Source organism: Aegilops tauschii, chromosome 6 (assembly GCF_002575655.3).
Source record: "Aegilops tauschii subsp. strangulata cultivar AL8/78 chromosome 6, Aet v6.0, whole genome shotgun sequence".
NCBI classification, from domain to species: Eukaryota; Viridiplantae; Streptophyta; class Magnoliopsida; order Poales; family Poaceae; genus Aegilops; species Aegilops tauschii.
In genome coordinates this window covers 289,994,076-290,019,117 of record NC_053040.3, presented here as the reverse complement: position 1 = coordinate 290,019,117, position 25,042 = coordinate 289,994,076, and the positions used below count along the sequence as shown (strand labels likewise).

Here is a 25,042-nt window from a genome sequence, read left to right as displayed (position 1 = left end):
TCTTCGTGTTTGGTTTGGGACGGCGAGGCATATGAACAATGTTATCCCTGCCCTATCCCCATTTCCACTGGTGTGCTTTGTGTCGGCGCAGGGCATGTGCATCCCCATTTCCACTGGTGTGCTTTGTGTCGGCGCAGGGCGTGTGCAATCGTGTCTCCGACATGTCTTCCAGGATTCGGTCAGTTTAGATTTCCAGTGGATGCGTCTGGAGTTTGGCCAACTTTTGTGGTGTTTGAAGTTTCTACAGACCCTTATCGGTATTTTTTCTTCTTTGGTTTGCAGGAATACCAAAGGAGGCCTAAACATTTTCAAGTATCAGCCTTATTAACAGATCGAAAACAAAATTCATTTAAACCAAAGGAGGCCTAAGCATCTTCTCCAAGTATCACTCATCAACAGATCCGAGCAGAACACGACATGAGATCATATCAACCGTTTTTACGGAGGCCAGCATAAAAACCGAGTTGCTTGCAATTATATCAGGCACAAGGCTGTGAAACACATAGCCGGTAGCAAGGTACTGACGTAGCATATACTGGCAAACACACTGGCAATATGGATACAGGCATGACCGAAATCGAGTTGTTCATTATAGTAATAAAACACATGCTTTGTCATACAAGAACTACCACAGAATATTAAGCAAAATTCACTACTTGGTCACTGCCAGCGAGTAGTTCAAGACAACCTCATTGGTACAGTCGCTGCTGCATCCGCTCTAGTCTTCCCCTTTCCAAAGATCAGCAAACTCATCAGGCTCCAGGGTGTTCTCCATCTCATGCATCTTCCTCCTCACCTTGGCCTTCACTTTCTTGGCGTACTTGCCTGCCTTCTTCCGCTTCTCTAGAGCGCGGATCTGCTCCAAATAAACAGACCCACAGGTTTAGATGGGAAGGCATGCATGAACATAGCGGGAAATGCTTTGTTGCAACTGAATTAAATACACAAATCCTGGTGAACGGAGCCATATGAGCAGTAAATCCTTTTCTCCCAGACCACAGCAAGATACCAGACTATGACACTATTCTAAGTTTGTTGATCGATAAAAATGATAGGTAGTTAGGTCCAACACAGCGAAAACAGAATGAAGCAGCAATGTACAAGGAGTGTATGTCAATGAAATATAATGGACGACATGGATTGAGTCAAATGGACAGCATTGATGCATAAAGTGTACCTTGGTTGTACCATAACTGATATCGAATGTCATTCTAGAATATTATAAAGTAACTGTGCACCCACCATTCCATCACTTGTCAGTTTTCTCAGAGTTTGTTTCAACCAAAGAAACACAAGAAAAAACATAATATGACCATTCCTTGATGATGGAAGAGGTAACCCCTTGATTTCCTTACAAATATGTTTTGGAACATATGTACCATAGTCTAGAGCAACCGGTGAAAGCATTACCTGATTGGGAGACACATAGAATGGGTTCTCATACAATGTGGGGCCACCAAAACTACCACCAAATATTTTGATTGGATTCAAACAGAATCTGGGGCCAACCTACACATGGCAATTTAATTAAAATGTTGATTAGCGACCACATGCCATATAAATTATGCAGATATAAGCTCACTCTACTTTTACCTCAACAAGTGTAATTTTATCTAGGCCTCCTTTATCAACTTTATCAATCTCATTGTGGGGTACAGAAATCTGCCAAGTATATCATTTGCTAAAATTCAGATGGTGATAATAACTTGATGGTTTTAAGTACTGAAAGTTCATCGCAATACAAATGCAAAGAGACCAATACACCACCTGGTAATTTCTGAACCAAATGTGGTCATCCACAATGGAGAAGACAAACACATGATCATGAAAAGGTTTTGCCTTCCGATGATCTTTTGGAGTAGCAAAAATCTGCAAGCACGGCAATGGGCAATGAGTTAGCTCTAAACTTCTTTGATTAACATCCAGAATACTGATCCTATCAGAAGTCGGAATTCGGAATTAATTTGATCCTATCGGAATTTGGAATGTATTATCGCATCACTAATACTGATCTGATGACCTCATAAACAGAACTCTACTCCTTCACAAAAAGCAATGGAACCATAAATACACGTTTTTTTAACATCCAGAAGGTTTCCATTAACTTGGATCTCTTTGAATATAACTACAGTTATCATAGGTGAATCCTTCCTCAAAGGTTCATATCATATTATAAACATAGAAAACCAATAGTGGATGCATCACACCCACATGCTAATGTATAACAAAAGGGCATACACATACGACTATTGTAAACATGTGGGAAGAAACCAAGTTTAACATCTTTTTACACCAATTAAAAGCACATGGTAAATAAGAATAAATAGATCTCGCAAAAACAGATAAAAAATAGACAACATTAATACAGATCAATATCATCTTCGTTCAAAAATGCTTGCTGATAACACGTGCACAGCATAATGTAACATGCGAGAGCATCAACATACTTGAGTTATCATTTCCTTCAAGAGTTTCCAGTGAGGTTGCTGGTCAAAATTTGAAGAAAATGTTAGCAGAGGACGTGACCCTTTCAGATGGTTACCCGTGAGCTTGAGTTCCTCCATAGTGTGAACTGCAAGTAAATGTTACAGGAAGGTTGGGCATTAGTAGATGTATCATCATGGTAAGAATACACGCATAGTAAAACAACTGGATAACTACTATAGGTGTGAAATCGTACCAGCATTGACTAGAAATTTCACTGATGGCCCTGCGGGAGACTTGACCATCCAAAGGTAAAGATCTTTCTGTTTTCTGCACTGCAATATACACGCAGAAGATGCTTCAATATAAGAATTGGCAACTATAGTGCATATTCAGATTTCCTAATTTTGGAGCGATGTTACACTGACAAGAACAACAACGTGGAGCTAACACCTTTTAAACACTCATGGTTCACGCAAGAACAATGACATGGATCAGAGCTAAATTCGAAGTTGATTTAGCACCAGAAACAAATTACTTGCTCCATCCATGTTAAATGTGGTATGATTTAGCAACCTTTAATGTTGCCATCATGCAGTTCTCCTATCAAAGTAGGTACCCTTCATCCCATGGAAGGCAAACCATTTCCATCAAGAAAGCAAGCAAGCAGCGAATGTGCCATACCTCGAAAAAGAGGCAGCTGGAGCAGCTCCTGAGCTCGACCAGCTCGTTGAGCGCGCTGCCCTTGCTCTGCTTGGACTCGACCTTGCTGTCCTTCTTGGCGTGCGGCAGCAGCGACACCACGTTCTGCATCAGGTGCCGGTATCTGCGCGCGCACACGCATCAACCCAACCCGCCGAAAGACAAAAGCATCTGTCCGGCGACCGCCGCAGAGCTCGGAGGAGAGAGGCTCACCTGTAGATGATGCGGCGGGAGCACGTAATGAGCACCTTCTCCTTGTTCCGGAAGAAGGGGCCCGCGTCCTTGGAAGCAGGCTCGGCGGCGGAGTCCGGCTGGTCCTTGAAGCCGAAGAGGGTGCGCTCCGGCCGCTCCGGCGCAGAGTCGTCGGGCTTCTCTACGACGGCGGGCGCGGGAGCATCGGAGCTGCGCTTCCTCTTCTTCGCCATGGGGGGTGGGGCGCCGGGGCTTCTGCCGAGGAAGGCGCAGGCGCTGCGGAGGCGGCGGCGGCGGCGGCGGCGACGCGGGAGCGGGTTGCTTGTGGGTCTCGGGGCGAGAGGGCTTAACCGTTAGGGTCTTTCTGTCCGGTCCAGCCCTATTTAGGGCTAGGTTTTTCCTTTTCTTTTCTGATGAGGGGCATGGCGATGTGGGCCGGCCCATGAGCCGAACAAACAAACAAACGGGGATGATGAACTGGGAAAAGACACTCTCTGGCCGCCGCCGTGATGCGCTGCCGCACTGCACCCGGGGATCGACAGGGCGGGGAGCTAGGTGGAGAGGAGGGCAGATTGACGCAGACCGGGTGGCGCGGCTGCGGCTCGATCTGAAGATCATGAGAAACAACAGAGAAGGGAACAGAGGCAAGCGCCCAGATGGATTGGCGGCTTGGTCGTGCGGCGGCTCTTCTGAATTTTTTGGTATTTGCTAGTTTTCGTTGTTGTTGTTGTTGTTTGCTTGGTTATGTAGACAGATGAAAGGAATTAGGTTTGAGTGCCCATTTTAATATTGTATCTTTACCGTTCGGTTTTGGATAATGCACTTCCCATAGTTCTATACTATATGAACCAGTTTATGTTTGTGCATTCCTAAAGCTAAGATATTTTGCAAAAAAAAAAATTCCCGTTGGAAGTTTAGGATTTCAAACCAGCATATTGTGTTTACATTTCAGAGAGTGGCGAACGATGTCTCATTGGAAGCTACAACTTTCTGGTTTGAACATCAAAATAATTAACGGATCAGGTAGCCAGTGAGTTAAATCCTACTCTCTAAGCTATTCATTACAGCGCTGCTCCCTCTATTCCATAATTCTTGTCATAATAGAAGGACGGTTTTAGTTCAAATTATGGAATGGAGGAGTATATAATGACGGGGGAAACGGCACCTACGGGATCACTCGGAATCCCTTTTGCTACGGTTGGCGGGCGCGGGGCTGTGCAAAGAACGGGTCTAGAAGCCAGCATAAGGATCGTTTACCCAGGTTCGGGCTGCGAGGATGCGTAATACCCTAGTCCTGCTTTTTGTGTATATTTGAGTGTTCTTGAGCTCTTGAACTAGCTACGGTGCGTGCATCGTCCAAAAGATCCGAATCCTCTCTCAGTATGCCGCGGGCCTCCTTTTATAGACAAAGGGGTTGCCACAGTGGCACACAGGAGGTGGAAAGGTATATAGTGTACAAGCTTATTGGCTGCCATTACGGGACAGAACGCATTAAATGCGCTCCTTAGGTGTCCCCTTGCTTTATTGGGGACGGTAACGAGGCCCGTCCCGTCCGTCGCCGCTCCGTCTTGCTCCGACACGCGTCCAGGCCAGCGAGGCATGCAGCGCCATGTAGGCTGGCAGGCTGCTGAGCTGGCGTGGTGGTTGGGTCTTCACGAAGATCTGCATGCCACCACACAGGTGCTTGCTGAGTTGGCCTAGAGGCCGCCCGTCGCCACGCAGGTGCTCGCCTAGTTGGTGTGCTGGCAGCTGTATGGGAACGGCGGTGGAATCTTGGCACGCGCGGGCCGGGCTGCGACTCCGCGGATGTCTTCGGCAAGAGTCTTGCCGGGGCCCCGGCAAGGGTCTTGCTGCGGCATCGTGGTCATCCCCGGCAAGGGTCTTGCCGGGGGTCTCGTGGGTTTCCTCGGCAAGGATCTTGCCGAGGATCGTCGTCTTCTGATTCTCATCTGATCTTGTGTGCTTTTGGTCTTCACAAGATCTGCATGCCACCATGAAGGTGCCTCCCGAGCCTTGGTTCCGATGTGGTTGATGGTGTTGGAACGCTTGGGCTCAAGGGTGGCGGCTCTGCTAGTGTCGGGCAAGTTGCCCCGGCAAGACTCTTGCTGGGGCTGTGGAGGCCGCCCCGGCCAGGGCCTTGCCGGGGGAGTTCACCTCGCCCCTCTGCTCTTTGTGTTTCTGTCTTGGCGTTGCTTTGGTTGTCTTGTGCTCCGGCTTCTCTCCTCTGCCCTGCTAAGTGTGGCCGCAGGTGCGGCTCTGACTGCCCGTGCACAAGTAAAGGGGTACAAAGGAGAGCCCTCCTTTGGTACACCGACAGGAGCCCCCAGGCCTGAGCCACACATAAGCGCAACACGTTGTTGGGCTAGGCCCAGAACGGTGCGCGGGCAGGCGGGGCAGAGTTTTACTGCAGTAACTTTTCCGTCCGCTGCGCTTCCCCACGACCCGCGCTGAATGCGCGACGTGGGGGTCGCACGTGACGTGGGGGTCGCGCGTGACGTGGTGGTCATGCGTGGGGCGGTTCCGTCACGCATGCGTCACGTCGCGGTAAATGGTAAAGAGGCGGCCACGCCTTCCCCATAAAAAAGAGAAAAACGCAGGGGCGCGGCTCATTTACTAAGTAAACTTGAGTCGTGGCTTTCAAAGCGCCCGTGCCCCACGATCACGGGGTGGAAAACGGTCGCCTCACTCGTCTCCTTTATTTCGGCTTGCTCGCCACGTGTCCGCCATGCCTCGAAGATGGTAGGCGGTGGACGCGGGGGGCACAGGCCTTAAATGACGAGGCGGGGAACCGGTCGTCGCTGATTGGAGCAGCGGGTCGGTCTCGATTCTCCGCGACCCTGGTGACCGGATTGGTTAAGTGGGGCAGCCGGGCCCTGGCCCCGCCCCTTTATAAGAAAGGGAGGGGAATGGCACCCCTCAACCTTTCATCATTCATCTCCTCCCACCTTGACCCCTTCATTTCTTCCGCTATGGTGAGAGGGCGCGCAGGCACTCTGATGGCGGCGACGAGGGTCTCTGCTCGACAGCGCGCTCCTCCCTCCCAAGAGCTCATGGCGGCGGAGCCGGCCGTGAGAGGAAGGGGGAGGGGGCGAGGCCGAGGTCGCCGTGGTGCTCGGGGAAGAGGAGGACGGGGCGGCGCACCGGCCTCGCCTCCGCCAGCAGCCCCTCCCCCAATGGAGGGCCACGTTGGAGACCAGCCCCGCGAGTTCTTCATCAGGCTGCACCGGCCAGTGCGCCGTCGTCTTCGTCTCCCTACTCCGTTCGCTTGGGAGATGGAGCTCGATCCGCCACAGGCTCTGAGGTTGCATATGAGGGGCTGCGGGAATGGTAGCACGCGGGTCGATGTCGACTTCCCCGCCCCTCACGTCATGTACCTTCGTCGCGGATGGAAGACCTTCGCTCGTGCCCACAGCCTGTCGGGGGGGGGGGCTCGTTCTCTACTTCAAATTAATGGAGAACGGCCTGCTCTCCGTCAAGGTCTTTGGGGACTTGGGGACTCGCCTAAAGTGCCGCGTGGAGAGCTCCTCCGATGATGAAGACTCCTCCTCAAGCGAGAGTGACGAGGAGGACAGCGACAGCGACGACGAGGGCGTCAGGCGGGAGGATGCCGACTCCGACTGACCGCGCCGCCCTCCTCCCTCGGTCATGCGCCCTGCCGAGGGTCTTCCTCGTCAAGCTCTCCATCGGCGCGTTCCTCGTCGCCCCCTTTTTGCCTTCACCTGCTGCACCTGGGAGGAAAGGGCAAGAACGGGGATTACGGGGCAATTATCTTTTTTTAGTTTTTAAGCCTGCGGGCGCTTGTTAGATTTAAAACTTGTAATCCCCTTGCTCATGTTTGCATTCCATACGGGTTGTACCTGTTTGGGACGTATTAATGAAAAAGGGTGCTTGCCGGGTTATTCGTGCGTGAGCGAGTCCCGTGCCAAGGAATGAATCCTTGTTATTTTTAAGATAAACATTGTCGCCCGGCAACAGGCCTTGCCGTCCCCTCACTTCACTTACAACCATACTCACGCTCTCGACGGAGGCTGGGGCGAAGTAGGGTTAGGCCCTTCGTTTGCTTCCTTGTCACCGCAACTACAACCAAGTTCCGGCCCAGGAAGTAGTTCTTGGGCACAGAAAAGGGGAGCATGGTGGCCTAGGAATAAAACGAGGCTTCATATGTCCCAGTTCCATACTAAAATGCACAACAGGGGATAAAGGACTTATCTGAATCTGCAGCCCCCGGCAACCTTGGCTTGCTGTGGTCGGATCCTGGGTCCGCAGCCCCTGGCAACCTTGGCTTGCCGGGGTTGGAGCGTCGGCTTGTTCTCTTTCTTTCAAATAGCTCAGCAGAAATGTCCATGCACCCTGTGAACCAAAGAGGACGGAAAGGAACAGAGAGATGCATACTCGACCTCTGTGCTAGGGGTTAGTCGCCGCTAAGCACTATCAACCCTAACAGGGGGAGAGACTCAACCTAGCATGCATGCTAAAACTTAGGGCGCCAGCGCTTCATTTATTTATGCTCAGGGTCTGCGCCTGGCTTTGTACAGAGGGTTACATGCCTTGTCAGCAAGGCTTGTACAAAAGGTGGCTTACCGGGAGGCGCCTCATCGGTAAAACTTACGAAGATGTTCGATGTTTCAGGAGTTGCTCACTGGGATACCATCTTCGGTCTCCAGGCGGACTGCGCCAGGCCTGGTGACTCGTATTACCCGATAAGGGCCTTCCCACTTTGGCGTCAACTTGTTAGAATTCTTGGCCGACTGAACGCGCCGAAGAACAAGGTCGCCTTCCTCAAGACTTCGGGCACGAACCTTGCGGCTATGGTAGCGGCGCAAGGCTTGCTGGTAGCGTGCAGCTCGCACAGCCGCCCGAAGACGATATTTCTCAAGGAGCGTCGCGTCATCTTGCCGCAGCTGCTCTTGCTCAAGCTCATCATAAGCGAGCACTCGAGGTGACCCGTATATGAGTCCCGTGGGGAAAACTGCTTCTGCCCCGTACACCAGGGCAAAGGGTGTCTGGCCGGTGGCTCGATTTGGCGTCGTTTTGATCGACCAAAGAACCACCGGCAACTCATCAATCCAACGCCTTCCATACTTGCGCAGCCTGTCAAAAGTCCTTGTCCTTAGGCCTCGCAGTACTTCAGCATTCGCCCTCTCCGCCTGGCCGTTGCTCCATGGGTGGGCCACTGAAGCGAAACAAACCTTGCTACCGAGGTTCTGAATGTATTGCATGAAGGTGCGGCTTGTGAACTGCGTGCCGTTGTCGATGATGACCTTGTTCGGCACACCAAAACGGCAAACTAGCCCCTTGAAGAACTTGATGGCTGACTGTGCTGTCACCTTCCTCACTGCTTCCACTTCGGGCCACTTTGTGAACTTGTCGATGGCGACGTACAAGTACTCAAAGCCCCCGACAACACGGGGGAAGGGGCCCAGTATGTCGAGCCCCCAGACCGAAAATGGCCAGGAGAGAGGGATTGTTTGAAGGGCTTGGGCTGGTTGATGAAGCTTCTTCAAATGGAACTGACACGCTTCACACTTGGTTACTAGTGCCGTTGCATCCTGGAGGGCAGTGGGCCAGAAGAAACCTTGCTGGAATGCCTTGCCGGCAAGGGCCCTCGACCCTATGTGGGAGCCACATATGCCTCCGTGTATCTCTGCCAACAGCTCCAGTCCTTCCTCTCGGGGAATGCACTTCAATTTCACACCATTCGGCCTTTTTCTGTATAGAACATTGTCAATGAACTGATACATGGCAGACCGACGGGCTACTTTCTCCGCTTCTTCCTGTTCCTCAGGAAGCTCCCCTGTTTGGAGGAATTGAACGGTATGTTGTGCCCATGCCGGAGCCTGAGGCTCGACGGCAAGGACCAAAGGCACATCTCCGGCCGCAGGGGGAGCTGTCTCTACGGTCAGGGCCTGGGGCCCCGTCGGAAATAGTTACCCCTCGGCTAGCTCGGGGTACCCGGCAACCTCCTTGCCGGCGGCTCCTGGGAGCTTAGCGGGAAGGTACTTGCCGGGGCTTATCTTCCTTCTCTTGTTCTGCCCTGCTGATGGTTCTACGGATGGTTGTACTAACTGAAGTACAAAGGTACCTGGTTCCACAGGCAACTTGAGGGCAGCGCGTTTCGACAGGTCGTCGGCAATGCTGTTCTCCGCTCGGGGAACATGTTCTGCCTGTAGGCCGTCGAAACGTTCTTCCAACTTCCTCACTTCATTCACGTAGGCCTCCATCAACGGGCTCTGGTAATATTTGTTGACTTGCTTGACGACGAGCTGCGAATCACCTCTGATGATGAGCTTCTTGATTCCGAGGTCTGCCGCGATCCTAAGACCGGCAAGCAACCCCTCGTACTCCGCCGTATTGTTCGTTGATTTTTCCCGGGGGAAGTGCATCTGGATTACGTACTTGAGGTGCTCTCCGGTGGGTGCGACGAGTAGCACGCCAGCACCAGCGCCTTGGAGTGAGAAAGCTCCGTCAAAGTACATAATCCACTCACTGCTCATCTCCTTGCCGAGAAGGGTGGTCTCTTGGATCTCCTCGTCGGGCGTTGCGGTCCACTCTGCTATGAACTCCGCCAAAGCTCGGCTCTTGATTGTTGAAGTACTTTCAAATCTGAGGCCAAAGCTTGACAGCTCCAGTGCCCACTCCACAATCCTCCCTGTCGCATCTGGGTTGTGCAAAATCCGTTGCAAAGGGAGGTGGGTGACGACGGTGATCTCGTGCGCTTGGAAATAGTGGCGCAGCTTTCTCGAGGCCATGAGAAGGCCGAAAAGCAGCTTCTGCATTCCAGAATATCTTGACCTAGCCCCCTGCAAGAGGGAACTGACAAAATACACCGGATGCTGCACCATCTTCTTCTTCTGTCCCACTTCGCCCATCCGCTCAAGCTCTGCCTCGCCGGGTTCGGGCCTTGCCGGGGATTCTGGTTTGCCGGCATCAGGCTCTGCCGGGGAAGCCCCCGGCACGCCATCCGTCGGCTCTGCTGCAACTGCTGCTTCTCCCTCAGGTTCCCTCTGCGCCACCAACGCAGCACTGACCACTTGATTCGTTGCTGCTAAGTACAGCAACAATGGCTCTTGTGGTTTAGGCGTGACTAGTATTGGCATGGAGGAGAGGTACCTCTTCAAATCTTGCATTGCTGCCTCTGCCTCCGGAGTCCATTTTACTTGACCCTCCTTTTTAAAAACTTTGAAAAAGGGGAGGGCGCGCTCAGCAGATTTGGAGATGGACCTACTCAGGGCAGCAACACAACCGGCGAGCTTACGAACGTCCTTGACCCGTTTCGGTGCCTCAATCTGCTCAATCGCTTTGATCTTGTCAGGATTTGCTTCGATTCCGCGTTGAGACACAAAGAACCCGAAAAGTTTGCCGGAGGGGACACCGAACACGCACTTCTCTGGGTTGAGCTTGAGGTTTATCTTGCGCAGGTTTGCGAATGTCTCTTCTAAATCTTGCACGAGCGTGGCCCTGTCCTTGGTTTTGACCACTATGTCATCCATATAAGCTTCCATATTTCTATGCAGCTGGGGCTCAAAACCAATCTGGACCGCTCGGGCAAAAGTCGAACCAGCGCTCTTCAACCCGAAAGGCATTCGTACAAAACAGTACGTACCACATGGGGTGATGAACGCGGTCTTCTCTTCGTCTGCCTTCATCATGAAGATCTGGTGGTACCATGAATAGGCATAGAGGAATGGCAGCAGGTCACACCCGGTAGTGGAGTCTACAATCTGGTCGATGCGTGGCAGAGGGAAAGGATCCTTTGGACAGGCTTTATTGATGTCTGTGTAGTCAATACACAGCCTCCACTTCCCATTTGCCTTACGCACCACTACCGGATTGGCCAACCACGTGGGTGGAGTACTCCTCTTACCAGGCATGCCGCCTCCAACTTCCTGATCTCTTCAATGATGAACTCTTGCCGCTCCAAAGCTTGCTTCCTGACCTTCTGCTTGACGGGCCGCGCGTGAGGACAGACAGCAAGATGGTGCTCAATCACCTCCCTGGGAACGCCGGGGATGTCGGATGCTTGCCATGCAAATACATCGACATTCGCCCGCAGGAAGGCGAGAGCACGCTTTCCTATTTGCTGTCGAGGGTGGAGCTTATAGTGAAAGCCCCGCCCGTGCCGTCCTCCTTGACGGACACCTTCTTGGTTTCCGGTGGTGTAGCCTTGGACTTCTTGCTCTTGCCGGTGGAGCTCTCTGGCACGTCCTCAACGGGAGCACAACACTCCGAAGAGGTGCGCTTGCCGGAGTGGGTGCAAGAGGTCTTGCCGGAAGAGGTCTTGCCGGAAGGAGTCTTGCTGGCCTTCTTCCTCCCTAGAGCTTCAGCGGCAGGAGCAAGTGCCCTGGCGGCAGTTGCTGCAACTGCCTCTCGGTAGAGTTGGTCGGCGCAGATGAGTGCGTCTTTCTTGTCAGAGGGGACGGTGATGATGGTCAGCGACCCCGGCATCTTCAACGTGTTGTAGGCGTAGTGGGACGCCGCCATGAACTTGGCCAGCGCTGGGCGGCCAAGGATCCCATTGTATGGCAAGGGGATCTCGGCGACATCGAAGACGATCTTCTCCGTCCTATAGTTCAGCTCGCCCCCAAATGTAACGGGCAGCGTGATTTTACCTTTGGGCTGACTCCTTCCCGGGTTGACCCCTTGAAACGTGCCCGTCTCTTCGAGGTCTCCATCAGGAATCTGCAGCTTCTTGATCACAGCGGGCGAGATCAGGTTGAGACCGGCCCCACCGTCAACCAGCACTTTCGTCACCTTGAGGTTGTGTATTGTTGGTGAGACCAACAACGGCAAACACCCAACCGCAGTTGTGCGGTCAGGGTGATCCTCGGTGTCGAAAACAATGGGTGTGCGGGACCACTTCAGTGGCTTCTGGGCATCGAACGACGGCTCTGCCGCAGCGACCTCACGCGCCCACTGCTTCAGCTGGCGGTGTGAGGTGTGCAACGAGGCGCCACCGTCGACGCACATAGCCGCTGTAGCCTTCTGGAACTCGTGCTCACCGGACTCGTCGTCCTCGTCGTGATCATCATCCTCCTCTTTCTTGTCACGGCCCCGAGCGGGCCTTTCTTGTTGGTTATCTTTGCCACGGCGACCTGCTTGGCCGCCACGCTTCTTGCCGAACCCCTCGGCACCATCCTGACCCTTCTTCTTGTCCCGCCTCTCATACTCAGCTTTTTGCTTCTCAGCAAGCACCTTAACTTGTCGGCAGTTCTGGAGGTCGTGGCCCTTGGTGCGGTGGATCTTGCAGTACTGCTTGTCGGAGCCTCCTGGCTTGTCGGCGGCCGCCAAGGCCCGGCAGGCGGCGCACCCGGCAATCTCCTTGCCGGGGTCGTCAGCCTTGGCCTTTTTGGCGGCGCCGAGCTCGCCGGATCCCTCAACGGCAAGCACAATCTTGCCCTTGCGCTTCCTATTGCGGCGCCGGCCCTTTTTCGTCGGGGCGGCGGTGTCTTCGTCTGTGGAGTCGGTCTCCGCACCGGTGTCCTTGCCGGGGTACTTCCTCCCCTCTTCAGCCGGAGCACATCTATCGGCCAGAACGTAGAGTTCCGCCACATCTTTGACCTTGTTCATCGCCAACTCTTCGCGCATCTTGCGGTTCCGCACATTCTGATGGAACGCGCTGATGACAGCAGCGGGATGAACGTCTGGGATGTTGTACTGCACCCGGCTGAATCTCTGTATGTACTTGCGCAGGTTCTCGCCTTCTTTCTGGGGGATGACATGCAAATCGCTTGCTTGGCCATGAGCTTGGTGGCCTCCAGTAAAGGCGCCAACAAACTCATGGCACAAATCCGACCAGGAAGAAATGGAATCCGCCGGCAAGTGCATCAACCATGACATAACGTTGGGTTTAAGTGCAAACGGGAAGTAATTAGCGAGCACCTTGTCGTCGCGAGCCCCAGCAGCTTGCATTGCGATGGTGTAGATGCTGAGGAACTCTAACGGGTGAGTCTTGCCGTTGTACTTCTCGCCGACATCAGGCTTGAACATGCGGTGAGTGGGCCACTGGAACTGCCGCAGCTCACGGGTAAAAGCTGGGCAGCCTACCTCGTAAGGTAGGCCACCAGAGCCCCCCGGTGCTGGGTGGTCCATAGTGGGCCCTGCCCGCCTATCTGACTGATGGCGTGTTTCGCGCCGCCGCTCGATGGTGGTTCGAGCGTCTTCATGGGCTCGCTCTCGGAGAACTTGGCGTTGATCGCGGTGGGTCCGTGGGTCGGACGACGCTATGAAAATGTTATCACAAGCGTCATCTCGACGGATCGGCACCGGCAGAAGCTGGTGTGGAGGAGAGTGCACCATAGGCGCAGCACCTCCGGTCCTTCTACCACTGGCATGCGGTGGCTCGACGGAGCGTCGGCCGGAGGGCCCCGCGGGTCGCGGCTCGTCCTTGTTGGTGATGCTGACGAGGCTCCGGATGGTGGCTCTCCACTCGTCGAGCTTTTCCGCAGCAGGAGGGAAGTCGAGGAGTAATTGCGCGCGCGCCAAAGCTTCCGCTGGCGCGGGTGGCGGCGAAAGCTGCGTGGACCGTGACACGCTCCGACTTCTAACCACGTTAGAAGGAGCTCTATCACGGCCTTGCGGCTGCGCGCCATTTTCGCCAGCGCCTCGGCGTGCATGTTGGTCTTCTACGTCTCGTGAATGGCGCACGGGACTCTTCCCGCGGCGGCGCCCGGGGTCACTAGTCCGGTGGCGCTGCTCGTCGCGCACGACCTGAGAAGAGTGCGTTGCGGGCGCCGGCGTAGGCGTCTTGGAAGTCACCGTGCCGCCTGTAGGTGGCACGACGCCGCCCCTGGAGGGCCCCGCGCCGCCTGCGGGGGGCACGACTCCGTCTCTGGATCTGGCAGCGTGCGGCCTGTCGTCTCGCGCACGTACGACGCCGCTCGCCAGGCTTTGACTGCCAGAGCGATGTGGGTGTCCGCGGGCCGTGCCTCGGCTCCCATCCGCGACCGCCCCGCCGCTCGCCCGCACTTGTACGGGCCGTTCGGCCCCAGATGAACCGAGCCATGATCGTCTTCTTCTTTGGAGCCATGGCGACGAAGAACTGCTAAACCAACTGCTAGACCGGATTTTCACAGCTTGCACCTCCTACCTGGCGCGCCAAAGATGTCGGGGGAAACGACACCTACGGGATCACTGGGAATCCCTTTTGCTACGGTTGGCGGGCGCGGGGCTGTGCAAAGAGCGGGTCTAGAAGCCAGCACAAGGATTGTTTACCCAGGTTCGGGCCGCGAGGATGCGTAATACCCTAGTCCTGCTTTTTGTGTATATTTGAGTGTTCTTGAGCTCTTGAACTAGCTACGGTGCGTGCATCGTCCAAAAGATCCGAATCCTCTCTCAGTATGCCGCGGGCCTCCTTTTATAGACAAAGGGGTTACCACAGTGGCACATAGGAGGTGGAACGGTATACAATGTACAAGCTTATCGCCTGCCATTACGGGACAGAATGCATTAAATGCGCTCCTTAGGTGTCCCCTTGCTTTATTGGGGACGGTAACGAGGCCCGTCCCGTCCGTCGCCGCTCCGTCTTGCTCCGACACGCGTCCAGGCCAGCGAGGCATGCAGCGCCATGTAGGCTGGCAGGCTGCTGAGCTGGCGTGGTGGTAGGGTCTTCACGAAGATCTGCATGCCACCACACAGGTGCTTGCTGAGTTGGCCTAGAGGCCGCTCGTCGCCACGCAGGTGCTCGCCTAGTTGGTGGGCTGGTAGCTGTATGGGAAGGACGGTGGAATCTTGGCGGGCGCGGGCCGGGCGGCGACTTCGCGGATGTCTTCGGCAAGAGTCTTGTCGGGGCCCCAGCAAGGGTCTTGCCGCGGCATCGTGGTCATCCCCGGCAAGGGTCTTGCCGGGGGTCTCGTGGGTTTCCTCGGCAAGGATCTTGCCGAGGATCGTCGTCTTCTGATTCTCATCTGATCTTGTGTGCTTCTGGTCTTCACAAAGATTTGCATGCCACCATGGAGGTGCCTCCCGAGTCTTTTTTCCAATGTGGTTGATGGTGTTGGAACGCTTGGGCTCAAGGGTGGCGGCTCTGCTGGTGTCGGGCAAGTTGCCCCGGCAAGACTCTTGCCGGGGCTGTGGAGGCCGCCCCGGCAAGGGCCTTGCCGGGGGAGTTCACCTCGCCCCTCTGCTCTGTTTCTGTCTTGGCGTTGCTTTGGTTGTCTTGTGCTCCGGTTTCCCTCCTCTGCCCTGCTAAGTGTGGCCGCAGGTGCGGCTCTGACTGCCCGTGCACAAGTAAAGGGGTACAAAGGAGAGCCCATACTTTTGTACACCGACAATATAAATAATGGGTTTTAAAATCCTGTGATGGATTATGTATGTTGGTCCTTTACAGCAGACAATGGAATAGGAAACTAAAAGATAAGGAGAATGGCTCAATTTGAAATTTTAAGACGGTGAATCATAATAGAAGGACGATTCCTTTAGAAGGGCCATCTGAATCCTACTTCACCAAGCATCCATCCTTCTAATTTTGAGTTCGCAAGATGATTACTGGAGCACGAATATAAACTTCAAGGGGGTGATTAGAAGCACTGAAATCTTCCTCTAGTCTATTGGAACGTTAGAATTTGATCTGCGATACATATGTCACGCGTTACTTTATCCCCCTCAGATGTATTCTTTGGCCAGAAATACTAATGTCAAATTTGTCGGCCAATTGCTAAGAGTATGGGTTCGTACGTGGTGCTTTGCATATTTGAGTTTAAATGGCACGTATCCATATCCTGATCTGGAATATGGAGGCAGCAGTTTTGTTATGAATTGTATACCCCATTTTGACCCTATAAGATCCTAATAGAAATTGTCAAAAATTTCGGTCAATTGCTAAGCGTATGGGTTCTCTGTGGAGCCTTGCGTATTCGTGTTTAAATGGCACGTACCCGAGGGACAACAATGCATGTGTCTGAGGAATGGCTTATTTTGAAACAAACTGTCGCTGATGGTTCAGTGTACTCGTGAGAACACTGCCTATGGCTTCTCAATTTCAACTGTGCATGTTTGACTTCACCTTAGCATTTCCCTTGAACACTAGGACATAATTAAGGTTTGGGAAAAATGCTTATTAAGACTAAACTATCATTGATAATTCAATGTGCAGGGCTACAGTGTTGCTCTTCCTGAAAAGTTGCAAACTGGAAAGTAGAGCATGTACCGGTGGTTATATATATGTTAAGCAGCATTTCTCTTATACTGTTTCTCACAATCGCTGTTACAATCTTGCAGATCTGCAGAGTCACCTCTGTGCTTTGTTAACAGATTTCCTGGCACTTCAGACATTGGAACGCTGCATGATAATTTTGAGTGAGTATATTCACAATCACTTGAACATGTGAACTTCTATTACTTGGTATTCATCTCAACTTAGTGTGGATAGAGGATCTTCCTATGTTATATTATATAACTCTCATCCGTGAAATATAACTCTCATACATGTACTAATTATGTTAGCACACTCTCATTTTTAATGATTATGCTGTAATAGCTTTTCAGATTATGTCCTGTTTAGAAGATCTGCTGATTATGTCCTTATTTGCTGAATATATGCTAGAAAGATGGAATTTTCTCGAGAATAGTTGAAAGGCAGAGTTCAACAGAGCAACTGTCGGTTCTTTGTATGCTGAGAAAGCTCTCACACAGTCAAGCAATTCGTTCTTTATGATGCCAAGTGAACCTATAGATCAGTAGATGTAACGCCCACGATGCGGCTATATCTCCCACGTGTCGATGCACGACTTAGAGGCATAATCGCATAGTGGTTTTGTCGCAAGAAGGGTCATCTTCACACAATCCCATGTAACGAACAAGAATGGGATAAAGAGTTGGCTTACAATCGCCACTTCACACAATGCATAAAATTTAATTCATACATCATCCAAAATACACACATAGACCGACTACGGTCAAGATCCAAATGAAAATAAGATAACCCCAAATGCTAGATCCCCGATCGTCCCAACTGGGCTCCACTACTGATCATCAGGAAAAGACACATAGTAACGACCACGTTCCTCATCGAACTCCCACTTGAGATCGATCCCATCATCTGCACTGGCATCGTCGGCACCTGCAACTGTTTTGGTAGAATCTGTGAGTCGCGAGGACTCAACAATCTCACACCCGCGAGATCAAGACTATTTAAGCTTATAGGAAAGGATGGTGTAATGAGGTGGAGCTGCAGCAGGCATTAAGCATATATGGTGGCTAATATACGCAAAAGAGAGCGAGAAGAGAAGCAACGGAACGGTCGTCAGCTAGCAATGACCAAGAAGTGATCCTGAACTCCTACTTACGTCATTCATAACTCAAACCGTGTTCACTTCCCGGACTCCGCCGAGAAGAGACCATCACGGCTACACACACGGTTGATGTATTTTAATTGGGTCAAGTGACAAGTTCTCTACAACCGGACATTAACAAATTTCCATCTGCCTCATAACCGCGGGCACGGCTTTCGAAAGATAATACCCTACAGGGGTGTCCCAACTTAGCCCATCATAAGCTCTCACGGTCAACGAAGGATAAACCTTCTCCCGGAAAGACCCGATCAGTCTCGGAATCCCGGTTTACAAGACATTTCGACAATGGTAAAACAAGACCAGCAAAGCCACCCGAATGTGCCGACAAATCCCGATAGGAGCTGCACATATCTCGTTCTCAGGGCACACCGGATAAGCGAAGCGTACAGGTACCAATATAACCCAAGTTGCCAAGGGACGGTCCCGCACGGTGCTCTAGTTTGGACCAGCACTCAGAGGAACACTGGCCCGGGGGTTAAAATAAGATGACCCTCGGGCTCGCGAAAACCCGGGGGAAAAGGCTTAGGTGGCAAATGGTAAAACCAAGGTTGGGCCTTGCTGGAGGAGTTTTATTCAAGGCGAACTGTCAAGGGGGTCCCATAAATCACCCAACCGCGTAAGGAACGCAAACTCAAGGAACATAATACCGGTATGACAGAAACTAGGGCGGCAAGAGTGGAACAAAACACCAGGCATAAGGCCGAGCCTTCCACCCTTTACCAAATATATAGATGCATTAATATAATAAGAGATATTGTGATATCCCAACATATCCATGTTCCAACATGGAACAAACTTCAACTTCACCTGCAACTAGCAACGCTATAAGAAGGGTTGAGCAAAAGCGGTAACTTAGCCAAACAACGGTTTGCTAGGAAAGGATGGTTAGAGGCTGACATGGCAATATGGGAGACATGATATAGCAAGTGGTAGGTAGCGTAGCATGGCAATAGAGCGAACAACTAGCAAAGCAAAGATAGAAGTGATTTCGAGGGGTGGTCATCTTGCCTGCAAGGTTCTCAGAGTTGTCGAAAGCTTGATCCTCGTAAGCGTACTCAACAGGTTCCTCGTTCACGAACTCGTCTCCCGGCTCTACCCAAGACAAGAACACAAGCAAACGGAACCACAATCAATCACGAGAAATGCACAAGCAACATGATGCAAAACATGTATGATATGCGAGATATGATATGCGATGCATATACGTGCTCCGGAAGGAAAATGATGAACAAGGCAGTAACTTGGCAAACCAAGCATGCCACTGGAAAGATGAGATGATTTCGGTCGAAATCGATATAAAGATCACCGGAAACGGATGCACGGTTTGCAAATGGCAAGCAAAACAAGAATGACACGAATCTGCGATTAACAGCATGATAGCACTTAGAATACAACAAGAAACTATGCTACAGCACTCTAACATAGCAACAAAGCATATGACAGTAATCTACAGAAGATGCTTGACAAAAGATGAACACTGAGCTATGGCTAGATCACAACATAACAAGCTCAAACAAGCATGGCAAAAGTGCAAAAGATAACAGGATCACAGACTTAGTGAAATTACTGGACATGGCAGAAAACAGCATCAGGTAGCAATGTTCAGAGCACGAAATTAACATGCTACAGGAAGTTAACATAGCAAAACAAGGCATGGCAGTGTTCTACTAAATGCATATAACAAAAGTCCCTTAGAGCATCTCTAGTGGATGGTGTATATGGAGGTGGATGCTAAATATACACGATCAAAATCAAAAAATGTTTCCCAGTGGATCGTGTATCAGGTCGTGTACCTATACACGTCGCTCCCACGAGCATACCTGGCATGGGAGTAAACACGACCGAACCACGCTCGTGGGCTCGCGAACAGAAGGGAAAAGAAGAGAAAAAAGCCTCCCGCTCCCGCTCCCGTTCCTCTCCGGCCGCCTCCCCAAGGTCGCCGTCGCCCCTCTCCGGCCGCCGCCCAAGGTCGCCGTCGCGTCTCCTCTCCGGCCGCCGCCCAAGGTAACCATTTTTTCCTTTCTCGCGAGCGGGAGCAGAGGGGCGGCGGTCGCACGCGCGATGGGGGGGGAGGGGGGAGATGCAGGGGCGGCGGAGCGGTGGGGGGGAGGGGGGAGATGCAGGGGCGGCGGACGGGCGCGCCTGTCTGCTGGGGCGGCGGGACGAGCGGCGCCGCTCCCCACCACCGACGCCGATCTGGAACGCTTGGCGCCAGAACCGCCCACCGGCGCACCGCCACGGCCTCTGGGCGCGGCGGCGGGGGTCTTGGCTTGCTTCCTGACGAAGCCGCGCTGGAAGCGCCACGTTGTGAGCGCCTTGTACCTCCGCCCGCTGGTCGCCCTGGGCGGCACCGCCGCCTCCCCAGTCTCCATCTCGTGCCGCGGCCGCCCTCCCGTCGCCACACGCGTCTTCTCGGACGACGCCCCTGCGTTCGGAGGAAACAAATTGCGCCAGGTCTCAGCACGAATCGAACGGAAGGTGCGACAGAGGGGGAGAGAGAAAGATTGGGTGGGTGGAGGAGACGGGGCGTACCTGATTGAGGGGCCGGCGGCGGCGGCGGCGGTGGAGGAGGTGGGTAGGGCGCGCGCGCTCGCCTCGGGGTTTCGCGGTGGATTTGGCGCGGCGCGAGGCTTCCCCTGATGGATTTGCTGCAATGTTGTTCATCTGTTCGCTTGTTCTTGCTAGTCGGTGCACCAAACTGAAATTACTGAAGTATATGTGAAAATCGAATAATCTGAAGAAAAAAAAGGACTGTAAAGTAGCAGCAACAGAGTGTTCATATCCAGATGGAGGATATGCTATGTCGATTTCAAGCCATGGCTAGAGTCCCCAGTTCACAGGAATGAGTGATTTTGCACACTGAAAAATGAAAAGGGTTGTGCTATCCGTCGTTTTTTTTGTTCGTTAAAAATGAAATTGTTCTGTATCAGTTGATGATAATTGTATACCAATGTAGCTATGTTCAGTAATTATTCATGTTTTTTATGTATAACACGCAATGGTTTGGGACACCATATCCATCCCCCGTTTCATCTATGGGCAGCGAGCATATGGTCGCCACTTTATTGGCTGTCCTTCAGTCAACTTAATTTCTGATTGGTTTTTGTGCCGTTCTTCACACGGTCAGAGCTGGGGAGGCAGCGGATGTGAGGGAGCCCAACCCTTCAAGGATGACTGTCCTTGAAGCCCCACATCTCGTTCAATAATTTTTTGCTTGTCAATTTGATGCCAGATTATGGTCTAAAATAGCTGTGCATTGGTTGCTTGCAGATGGATGCTGACCAAAGCTTCTTGGACACCCTTGGTTTTGGTTACACGCAAACACAACCACAAAGTCCAATTGGAGAGCAGACAACTCCATCAACTCAGCATCAAGCAACACCATCAACGCATCAACGTTCTGCAATAATAGAGAAAGGAAAATCCAACAAAGGAAAAAATTGGTCTAGTGATGAGGACAAGGTTCTCATAGCAGCATGGGCAAATACAAGTTTGGATATTGTTGGGACTGATCAAAACCGAGATGCTTATTGGGCTAGAATTTCAGAGTACTACAACACACACAAGGAATCGTCATGGCTGGAGCGTAATCCTAATGCAATCAATTGCCGTTACACATTGATTAACAGAGAGACCTCCAAATTTTGTGGTTGCCTTCAGCAGATTTTAAATAAGGAAGAAAGTGGAAGGACTATAGCAGAAAAGGTATGCGCAATATTCTACTTCTATATGTGATGTGCAATATTCTATATGTGTTGTGCATTTGTGTATGTGGTTGCCTATCTTGTACTTCTATATGTGATGTGCAATATTCTATATGTGTTGTGCATTTGTTAACAATATATTTATATGTGCAGACAAACGATGCACACATTCTGTTCAAGGAAATGGATGTAAAAAAAACGGCCTTTCACATTGATGCATTGCTATATAGAGTTTGCAAAGTATCCAAAGTGGCAGACAAGAGAACTTGAAACTTCTCTTAAGAAACAAAAGAAGACCATTGATGGAAGTCCAGGCACAGCCACCAATGATCCGTCCGATGCATCCTCGGTACGCACTGATGCAACCTCGATACACACTGATGCTCTTGAACATGAGAAAAGACCTGATGGTGTTAAGAAGGACAAGAGAGGTAAAGCTGATGAGAATGCTTGCAAGCTGTCATTAGAAACTGTGTGAGCAGCAAAGCAAGAGAAGGATGAGATCAAAGAAGCGGCAAGAAATGCTCGCTATGCACAACAATTTGAATTGCGAAAAGAGGAGATTGCACTCAGAAAGAAGGAGGATGCACGAAACGAGAGGGAGGATGCACGGAGACAGTTTGAATTAGATGAGAGGGTCATGCTGATCGACACTAGTGGTATGACTGATGTGCAAAAGCAGTTCTACCAAGCTAAGCAGAATGAGATCCTTGCTCGAGGCGTAGGGTAATGTGAGCTATTTGATATGTGAGCTATATGAACTATTTACTGCTTTCCGCTAGTTGTTGTATGAACTATTTGATAACATCACTCATTGCATAAATATTTTATTGATAGCTACAAATTCATGGATTACATCACTCATTGCATAAATTAAAACTAGATGAAAAGAAATGGATTACAGACTTATAACTAGGACATCACTCGTTTCCAAACTTTTGCCACACATGGTCAATTAGATCAAGTTTAAGCTGGTCATGTTCACCTTGATTTCTAATCCGGTGAGTCATCTGAATAAAAGAGCTCAGTTGTTCCGCATGAGTACGAGAGACCGTGACTCTTTCTCACATTGCCTCAAAAGTGCAGCTTTGCCGACCAGTTTGTCGCTCCTCTTCAACTATCATATTGTGCATTATGACACAAGCTTTCATGACATCACCGATTTCTTTACGTTTCCATCCTTTAGCAGGTCCACGAACAATGGCAAAACGGGATTGAAGAACTCCAAAGGCTCGTTCCACATCTTTCCTAGCCCCCTCTTGCCTCTTGGCAAAAGTTTTATGTTTTCGGGTATCTGGAGCTGGTATGCTCTTCACAAATGTTGCCCACCGTGGATAGATACCATCTGCAAGATAATACCCCATTGTGTACTGATGGCCATTGATGCTATAATTCACTGGAGGAGTTTGGCCTTCAGCTAGCTTTGTAAAAACAGGAGAACGTTGAAGAACATTTATATCATTCAGAGACCCTGGTAAACCAAAATAAGCATGCCAAATCCAAAGATCTTGTGAAGCAACTGCTTCCAAGATCATAGTGGGCTCGCTGACATGGCCTTTAAACATGCCATGCCATTTTTTGGGGCAATTTTTCCAACCCCAGTGCATGCAATCTATGCTCCCTAACATACCAGGAAATCCTCTTTCCTCCCCTATTGCAAGTAACCTAGCAATGTCTTCTTCATTTGGAGATCTCAGGTACCTTTCCCCAAAAACTTCACAAACTTTGATCACAAATTTCTTGCAAGACTCTAAATTAGTAGCCTCAGCGGACCGGATGTACTCATCAGCACCATCAGCTGCTATTCCATATGTTAGCATCCGCATTGCCGCGGTCATCTTTTGCAGAGGATGTAACCCAAGAGCTCCAGAAGCACTTCTTTTTTGAGTAAAATAACCATCATAATCATGCTCAAGTATACCATCGGCTATGCGTTTGAACAAATTACGGGACATCCTAAATCTGTGCATAAAAAGTAAATGAGACAGGGAAATGAAAAAAGGGCTAAAGCAGAGAAGTGTAGTAATTACGAACCTTCGTCGAAACAAATGTTCGGGATAGCGAGGAACTTCTTTGAAGTAGTCGTCCCACAGAAGAACAAATCCGGCATCTCTTCCTCGATTGATTGTTTGACGTCCATGCTTGGAACCGCCATGGCGTCGAGCGTTCATCCTCTCTTCCTCCTCGCGCTCGGCGAATGCTGCAAGTATGAGTTCATCGTCGCCAGATGAAGATGACGAAGAACTCATGTCCAAAGTGGATGTGTTCATTGTGTTGCGTGAGAGACGATAGAGAAATCTAGGTGAGAAGAGAAGTCACAGATAGAAGTGCTAGAAGAGAGATGGTAGGGGTGGTTTATATAGACTAGAAATACGACCGTTGAAATATAGCCGTTTGAAAATATAGCCGTTGGAAATATAGCCGTTTGAAAATATAGCCGTTGGAATATACACGTCCAAATTTACACGTTCCACTGAAAAACTGAGAGGTGTATATTTTAGAAAGGTGTATATGGACGTGTATATGGAGATATACACGTCCAAATTTACACCATCCACTAGAGATGCTCTTACTGACCATAAGCCAAAAAGGACCAGAAGATATGATGGCAACCATGTAAACATAGCAAGTTTCGTTAACAGGTTTCAGACTTAGCAGAAAACAGAGCATGGCAGAAACAGACATTATGAGGGCATCTTAGTGAGCTTGATGCACTCACCAAAAAGCAATTCATGACAAAACAAGCATACCTACAGCAAGATGGCATGTTTATGAAGCTATACATGGCAAGAACAAAAGCATAGCATGTATGGAACAACTACAACAAGCTTGGAAAAAATGGATATCATGTTAAGAATCTGCCAGAAATAATTTATAGCAAAAGTAGATCAAGATTGAGTCATGCTATGGCACTCCATAATTTCAAACAAGGGCAGGAATGAATCAATTACAACAATATCTACAAAACATCCTTATTGAACATCTCCAAAATATGCATGGATCTCTCTGTAGCATCAAGTTTACATGGCAACAAAATAACAGCAGACAAAGACTTAGAGAAATTACTAAGTCCCTGAAATCAGAAACATTACGGAGCCTAGTTTGCATGCTTGTTCTAGTCACCACAGGGATCACAAAAATACAAGGCATACACCTCTGTAAAGATGGCATGGCATACAACAAAACACATGTAGAGTTCATGTCCATAAGATGCACAGATTAAATGCAACAAAAATAACAAATCTCCAAGTTCTGCTAAGAACCAGCAGATAACATCAACTAGCACTCTTGCACCAGAGATTTGGGCATCAAGATGACCTCTAATGAACATGGTGCAATTGAACAAAATGTAGAGCATCACGAGACGAACAATTCAATATATTACATGCGCGAAACGGAGCTATATGCAGAGAGTTATGATGCTATGAACAGGTGCACATAACGTAAACTTCCAGGACTTAGAGAAAAAAACGGGAAGGGGAAAGTCAACGCACTGGGCTTCCTCGATCGGATCTGGCGCGGTTGCTCTCGAGCCCGCCGGCGGGAGGAGGCGCGGCGGAGGAGAGGAGGCGACCGGAGGGAGGAGGAGAGGGCGACGGCGTCGGGGAAGGAGGGCGCGGCGCCGGAGGGAGCGGGGCACGGCGGTGGACGGCGGCGGCGGGAGCACGGCGGCGATGGCCGGCGGCGGCGGCGGCGAACAGGGCGGCGGTGCGGTGGAGAGGCGAGGTGGCG

General features: G+C 50.9%; 1 protein-coding gene and 1 pseudogene across 1 annotated transcript; one reads left to right on the top strand and one right to left on the bottom strand.

Annotated features, from left to right (window-relative positions):
- Positions 1-453: 453 nt before the first annotated feature.
- On the bottom strand, positions 454-4,149 carry LOC109786694 (ribosome biogenesis protein BRX1 homolog 2). The gene is made up of 8 exons (XM_020345265.4): positions 3,340-4,149; positions 3,109-3,250; positions 2,681-2,759; positions 2,448-2,572; positions 1,768-1,869; positions 1,594-1,662; positions 1,411-1,509; positions 454-856 (listed from the first exon to the last, which is right to left on the bottom strand). The coding sequence occupies exons 1-8, from the start codon at positions 3,549-3,551 to the stop codon at positions 719-721; spliced, it is 966 nt and encodes a 321-aa protein (XP_020200854.1). The 5' UTR covers positions 3,552-4,149; the 3' UTR covers positions 454-718.
- Positions 3,884-22,040, top strand: LOC120966445 (uncharacterized; annotated as a pseudogene).
- The last annotated feature ends 3,002 nt before the right edge of the window (positions 22,041-25,042 follow it).

Coding starts and splice junctions, on each gene's coding strand:
- LOC109786694 (XM_020345265.4), bottom strand. CDS start 3,551: ATGGCGAAGAAGAGGAAGCGCAGCTCCGATGCTCCCGCGCCCGCCGTC. Junction 1,870..2,447: donor TGAAGGAAATGATAACTCAA/GTATGTTGATGC, acceptor CCGTGCTTGCAG/ATTTTTGCTACTCCAAAAGA. Junction 857..1,410: donor TCTATGTGTCTCCCAATCAG/GTAATGCTTTCA, acceptor TATTTGGAGCAG/ATCCGCGCTCTAGAGAAGCG.